Source organism: Argentina silus, assembly GCF_951799395.1.
Source record: "Argentina silus genome assembly, chromosome: 8".
Lineage (NCBI taxonomy): Eukaryota > Metazoa > Chordata > Actinopteri > Argentiniformes > Argentinidae > Argentina > Argentina silus.
The window spans coordinates 23,891,828-23,899,327 of NC_139662.1; the positions used below are offsets into that span (position 1 = coordinate 23,891,828).

General features: G+C 46.9%; 1 protein-coding gene across 1 annotated transcript in view; it reads left to right on the forward strand.

The window, feature by feature from the left end:
* The first annotated feature begins 2,421 nt into the window (after positions 1-2,421).
* The window catches only part of plp2b (proteolipid protein 2b), an 11,042-nt gene continuing 5,963 nt past the window's right edge, over positions 2,422-7,500 (forward strand). The window contains exon 1 of the mRNA XM_083675260.1: positions 2,422-2,871. Within this exon, the coding sequence (XP_083531386.1) occupies positions 2,776-2,871 (96 nt within the window). The 5' untranslated portion in view covers positions 2,422-2,775. The remainder of the gene's footprint in view (positions 2,872-7,500) is intronic.

A 7,500-nucleotide genomic window follows, 5' to 3' on the forward strand; every position in this document is an offset into this window, starting at 1 on the left:
ACAGAGCCCCTCTGCTAGATCTGACAGGAAGCACACACAGAGCACAATGTTGCAATAACCACTCCTGTGAAGACAGATGGACCCGCAGTCCAACCGTCCCGCGGCCCAGCCAATCCTCGGGTTGGATGGAAGAGAACATGCATCGCCAAATGGTAAACGGTGTGTTCTGATTGGTGATTTTGCTTCCACAGTTATCATCACAATCCAAAATGGACGCTGTGGTTTGTCCTTGTCGTCCATTACGCAGTTTTGGATTCATTCATTTTTGATCAGGCAGTGTAGAGGCACCTCGCTTCCTCTCTCTCTCTCTCTCTCTCTCTCTCTCTCTCTGTCTCTCTCTCTCTCTCTCTCTCTCTCTCTCTCTCTCTCTCTCTCTCTCTTTCTATCTGTAGCTCTTATAAATATGCTCAATGAAATACCTATACTCTGTGGTTAGTGGTGAATGATGTCTTGTGATACTCTCTAGGCCTTTGGATAGTGCTGTGTTTATTGTGTACAATGTATTCTTATTAGTATTTATGATAATGATTATGGTAATTCAGAGAAGAAAAAAAATCCAAAATTCTCCAGAATTCTGCTGTATTCTTATTCTATGGAATCCATGTGAAACAAAAATGAAATAAACTTGAAATTATTCTGTTGAAGCTTAAATGTCTTGTCTGTGTGTCTGATCTTGTACAGGCTTGTTGGCTGCAGCTGAACGGAGATAGATAATCCTCTGACAGTTTCTCAGTTACTTGGGTTCACTCTGGTTCTGTAGGCCTTTATAGGATGGCAGTTACAATGAGAAGGCTGGCAAGGAAGTTTGTAATGTAATGTTAATAGCAAAGCATATCCCAATATGAATCATCTGACTCCAAGTAATTTAATTAACACTATGTGCAAACAATTGTTGAATTGTTGAGCTGAAGAAGGTCAAATAGAATGAATATCAAATTAGGCTTTAATAATAGTGGATACTCAATTATTACAAGGCAAATACTTCATAGAAAAATGTTACATTCTACCCTCAGTGGTAAATGATCGATAGAGAGAGAGGGAGAGAGGGAGAGAGAGAAATTAAAGAAAGACAGATCACATGATCTGTCTACTGTACGCATGAAACAACACCCTGTGACGGACACACCCGACCTTTAACACTGTTTAAAGAAGAGCTTATTCTAAGGGACCAATCAGACCTCCTTCCTGGTCGTGCGACACCTCAGCTTCAACGCGTCGGAAACGTCACGGACGGTTTTTTCCCGTCGGGGAACGGTCGTCTGAAGACAGGAGAACTGATGTTTTCCCTCTTCACTTCAGTTCTGTGAGGTTCAATAAATCATGTCAGCATAATGTGGTGTGTTATGTCATCGTAAGGTTCGGGTTTCTAGGCTGTAGGGACACTAACCCGCCTGGCCCATGTAATGCTGCGTATCTGCCACACGATGGCAGGATCACATCCCGCTGTTTCAAATCACACTCACTAGTACAATTGGAATACCTAGGCATAGTCCACTAGTCAGTCCTAACTAGTACCTAATTACTATTGAGGAAAACATCGTTTTAAGGTGCATAAGAATGTTCAAGAACATTTAGAATTTCAATACTAATTAAAATAGGATAGGAAAGCGATAGATTATTCAAGAATCCAGTTTTGGGGAACTGGGTTGAGTAACTCCCCTGGGGGGTCTCAGCAGCAGCTGATCTCTCACTTGTTTGCTCTAAAAACAACTGTTCACACCCACAGCATGACAGAGACACAAGTAGCTTCCTGTGTGCCCAACGGTTAGGGTTAGTTACAGTACCGTAGGCAGCACGTTAGGGTTAGGGTTAGTTACAGTACCGTAGGCAGCACGTTAGGGTTAGGGTTAGTTACAGCACCGTAGGCAGCACGTTAGGGTTAGGGTTAGTTACAGCACCGTAGGCAGCACGTTAGGGTTAGGGTTAGTTACAGTACCGTAGGCAGCACGTTAGGGTTAGGGTTAGTTACAGCACCGTAGGCAGCACGTTAGGGTTAGGGTTAGTTACAGGACCGTAGGCAGCACGTTAGGGTTAGGGTAAGTACAGGACCGTAGGGTTAGGGTTAGTACAGTACCTTAGGGCTAGGGTTAGTTACAGGACCATAGGCAACAGGTCGGGTTGTCAGGAATGTGGTCGGCACCGTTGCCAAAGCAAATAGAAACCGCAACCTACAGTTCTGGGTTTTTCTGTCGAACCCTAACTCTGCTCATGACTCATATCACCCAGCCTATAGTCAACTGCTCAGAAACGTCACAGTTGTGTTGCCACTGAATCTCAACAACAGGTTGCGATCATTCAGGCAAGCCCCCCCAGAGGGTGTGCCAACTGCCGCCCCCTCCTCCTCCCCCTCCTCCCCTCCTCCCCCTCCCTCCCTTCCCAGATCTCTAGGAAAGCAGAAAAGGGAAAGCAAAAGCCAACGCCCTCTCCTCTGTCTGCCGTTACTCCTTCTGGAGAGAGTCTTCAACGTCGATGAAACGGGTGTTGGGGTGGCACCTTCCTCTCCTGCTCTGTGGCTGAAACTCGAGTTCTCTCAGTCCAGGAAGTTGATAAATTCTCACTCGAGTTAACTGGAAATCGGAGAGAAAACTGGATCAGCAGCTCCAGTTCAATCTGTAGAGGCAAGCGCGCACTTTGCCACCTGCTGAACTGTGCGTAAAGATCTACCAAACTCGACTTATTTGAGAGTTGTGGATTCGTTGTGTTCTGCAACATTGCAGACAGATGTTCTAAGGTTTTCTAGGTTATTTGGTGAAGTTGAAGGTTACTTGTTGCGTTATGGCTGATACTGACACCAGTCAGGGGGCGGACTGCCTGGGGAAGCTGAAGAACTACGTGAAGACCAGAAAAGGAACTATTCTGGCCGCAGAAATCGTAAGTTATTTCTCTTTACTGTTGCTCCAGAGAGCAGCTCCTGTAGCACACTGTACCGTACAGCTGACTACTGTAAATTAAGAGCAATAGCCAACTAGGAATGGAGCACAGCACTGTTATAACATCAGAGGATTTCCTGTCATACGGTATCATTATCATGACACAATAACGCATTCTTCATTTAATATTAAACAGCGAGTAGGTCTAATCCCCATTTAAACGTCGCCTAGTTTTAGATCACAGTGCATTGATATATGAGTAACATACTCTCTCTTCTTTGTAAGAGGTCAGTAGGGTCACATCTATGGTTATGTTCAATGCGTTACTAGATCCTTGACTTGATGATATGAAACAGATATAAGAATATGATCATGTGTGGTTTGAGATGAGCTGGGAATGGGTTGACACCATGTGGCTGTGGGGTTAGGGTTAAGAGGGGTTAGGGTTAGGGTTAAGGGGGGTTAGGGTTAGGGTTAAGGGGGGTTAGGGTTAAGAGGGGTTAGGGTTAAGAGGGGTTAGGGTTAGGGTTAAGAGGGGTTAAGGTTAGGGTTAAGAGGGGTTAGGGTTAAGAGGGGTTAGGGTTAAGAGGGGTTAAGAGGGGTTAGGGTTAAGGGGGGTTAGGGTTAAGAGGGGTTAGGGTTAAGAGGGGTTAGGGTTAAGGGGGGGTTAGGGTTAAGAGGGGTTAGGGTTAAGAGGGGTTAGGGTTAAGGGGGGGTTAGGGTTAAGAGGGGTTAGGGTTAAGGGGGGGTTAGGGTTAAGAGGGGTTAGGGTTAAGGGGGGGTTAGGGTTAAGAGGGGTTAGGGTTAAGAGGGGTTAGGGTTAAGAGGGGTTAGGGTTAAGAGGGGTTAGGGTTGAGAGGGGTTAGGGTTAGGGTTAAGGGGGGGTTAGGGTTAAGAGGGGTTAGGGTTAGGGTTAAGGGGGGGTTAGGGTTAGGGTCCACCTGTCACTTCTGTGCTTGACGCTTTTCTCCTTTGGCACCCAGCAGCCAGATGGGACAGGGTTAGGCAGGGGTTACAGGTCGAAGGTCACCAGGGTGGACATGGAACAGGGCGGCTGGTTTTGCGCCTATTTCTGCTGAGGTATCTGGTCTGGAAAAGGGCGGAATGACGAAACGTCGACTCCTGTCCAATTTTCCTGGGGTGGAATAAATTATAGGTCTGTTTCAAGTTGCCCTACTCAAATCTGAGTCACTAACTGCAATAGTTAGTCCTAGTCAATAATAAACGATACCTAGACCCATCTCCCGCGTCTGGCCTATGTATGCTAGCTGTGTGTGTCATGGAAGGAACTGTTTCTGTCGTTGACCTTCAAATGTTCAGAATTACCGCAGTGCATTTTTTGCTTCACGATGTTGCTCAGATGCTGCACCTCTTCAATGTGAGAACAAAAAGACCAAGTTTCACTGTTGATTTCAGCATCACTTCTTCTGAATGACACTTTCCTGACGTTGGACATCAGCTGGGCTGGCAGCGAGGAGCTGGATGTGCAAAATCATTTCTGTGGAAATGCAGCCGAAGCAGAGAGTAAGGAAGGAGGGAGGAATGCCTCGGGCATTCTAGTATCCAGTCCTGTATGTACAGGCCAATAAAATGACGTTTTTTTCCACATTATACCGAACACATCTGGCTTGAGTTAACAAGGATGTATGAAGTTGTACTCTAGAAATAGAAATATCTGAACAGCATAAATAACATTCAAGCCTAATCAGGACATAAAGCTACTCTAGTGTTTTTAAAGTGTTTCCCACTTCCTGCACATGTAGACCTTCTCAATGTGGGTCATTCTGGGCTAGTCTCATGCTCTGTGTGTGTGTGTGTGTGTGTGTGTGTGTGTGTGTGTGTGTGTGTGTGTGTGTGTGTGTGTGTGTGTGTGTGTGTGTGTGTGTGTGTGTACACTGTACTGCTGGCTTCCGGAGTGAAGGAGTGAACTTGGTGTTAAAACTCTTTATTTTCAGCGTTCATTTGTGTCTGGACCCACCAGGGCTTCACTACGGAAATCAATACACTTTCACCACTGCTACTACCTGTGTAGTAACACTGAATCACTCTAGTAGTAACAACAACAACAACAACAACAACAACAACAACAACAGCTCTGTTACTGTTCGCTGGCTAACTAATCACTTTATCATATTAATACAGAGTTGTTTCCATAGTAACTACAGCTTCAATACACATGTCCAAATGAATATAAAGAATTACCGCTGTATACAGATTGGGTATCATAGATTGTGGCACAGTGTTAGGGTTAGGGTTAGGGTTAGGGTTAGGGTTAGGGCTGAGTCTGTTTGTTAACGAGGTTTCTGCAGGTCAGATGTTGGTGGTGAGTGTGTCACACCCATGTTAACGGTCCTCTGCAGGGTCATGGACATTCCAGGAGATGTGTGAGGTTCCAGGGACAAAGCAAGGCTCCGCCTGCATCTCAACCAGAGACCCTCAGTCCTGACCCTGGATCTCAACCAGAGACCCTCAGTCCTGACCCTGGATCTCAACCAGAGACCCTCAGTCCTGACCCTGGAGAGCGGGCGGCAGGTTTCTGTATCACGCCTGATCTCTGAACTCTTCAACTGATCTTCCAGCCCTTGATGGTCTGAACCAGGTGTAAACACCTGGAATACTGTTGTTCTCCAGGACCAGGATTGATGGTCTGAACCAGGTGTAAACACCTGGAATACTGTTGTTCTCCAGGACCAGGGTTGATGGTCCCTGAGCTGTACTGTATGACCTGGTTGTAGTTGAACACCCTCCTGAAGACAGACGCAGGCCGCTGGTGACCCCTGTCAGGGTAGATAGTACAGTAGGGGTTCCAGGAGAGGCTGGTGGAGGTAGAAATCAGAGGACGGGCTCATTGTAATGCATGGAACGGAATAAGGAATGGTATCAAACACCTGCTCATTACAATGAGCCCGTCCTCCGATTTCAGGCTTCAGCAACCAGCAACCTGTGAGCAATACAGGAAGTCTTCTCTAATTGTGGTTAACTTGCTGGTGGGAAATAGTATTACAAACGTCCTTCTCTAATGTGTTCATGACCCCCCCCCCCCCCCCCCCCCCCCATCCCTATCAAGTATCCGGTGCTGTACTCTATGCTGTGATATCAGTACGCCCTGATGCCTACAGTACATCCAGGAAAGCTCTGGGCCCTACTTAAAGGCTTTTACCAGCACCAAGCAGTCATAAGTCTGTGTCCAGGACTGTATGACGCTGGCTAGTACAGGAGGTTTTCCTTGTAAGGTCATGTGGTCAGACCAGACTCTCGCAAGTTGGTCTCCCTCTTGAGGAGAAAAAATGACATCTATAGACATGACGGTGGTGAATCTGTCCGTCTGTCAATGTTCTCTGGTGCCTTTGTTCAGTAACCAGCAGTGTTCTTTGACAGATCCCACATTATCAGTGGAGATTAGATGGTTACCACCGTTTTTCCCAACCGCTCCACATTTGGTTTGAGTTTGTTTACATCCAGACTCCACCCGTGTGTGCATACAGAGGCATGATCCAGCATGAGCAACCCCAGCCAGAAGGAAACACACCCAGTTCTACTGAGCCTCCTACTGTTTCAGAAACACACCCAGTTCTACTGAGCCTCCTACTGCTTCAGAAACACACCCAGTTCTACTGAGCCTCCTACTGCTTCAGAAACACACCCAGTTCTACTGAGCCTCCTCTGAGCCTCCTCTGAGCCTCCTCTGAGCCTCCTCTGAGCCTCCTCCTGATGGTTGATGGTCCTTTCACCTCTTTAAGGTTTTTAAATCTAGTTATGTTGAATCTGTGTCTCTGTATGAGATGGAGAATGTGGATATTAGCATTTCTTTGTTGACGGCAGTAAATATCATGAACATGTTTGGCTCTTTTCCTTTAATCCTTGAGTCAAGAAGGACTCCAGTGTTTCCAGAAGCTGACTTGACTAAGTTGCCGTTCAGAGTCGTCCCACACACAGAGGTGGTGTTGCTGGTGGTGTCACACAGTGCTGCTATTGCTGGTGGTGTCACACAGAGGTGGTGTTGCTGGTGGTGTCACACAGAGGTGGTGTCACTGTCAACATCCCAGGCTCTCCCTTGTTGTGAAAGGCACTTCTGTAGTGTGTGTGTGTGTGTGTGTGTGTGTATGTGTATGTGTGTATGTGTGTGTATGTGTGTATGTGTATGTGTATGTGTATGTGTATGTGTGTGTGTGTGTGTGTATGTATGTGTGTGTGTATGTGTATGTGTATGTGTGTGTGTGTATGTGTGTATGTGTGTATGTGTGTATGTGTGTATGTGTGTGTGTGTGTGTGTGACAGCCTCTTCAGTAGCAGCCGGCTGAGGCCTGAATAGTGCTTCATTGTGCAGCCCCCCCCCTTCCCCTCCCCCGCCCCCGCCATAGCCTCTGGTGCACAGAGACGGCTTGTGCCAGTCTCTGGGACGCACTGAGTGTGTATGTGTATGTGTGTGTGTGTGTGTGTGTGTGTGCACGTGCGCGTGTAGGTGTGGGTGTGTGCGTATGTGCGTGCATGTGCGTGTGCATGTGTGTGCGTGTGTGTGCATGTGTATGCGTGTGTGTGTGTGTGTGTGTGTGTGTGTGTGGGGGGGGGAGTTGTAGTGGTCGTGAGGCATGGAGTGTATTGCATCATCTCTATTAGCAGGGTTGACTGG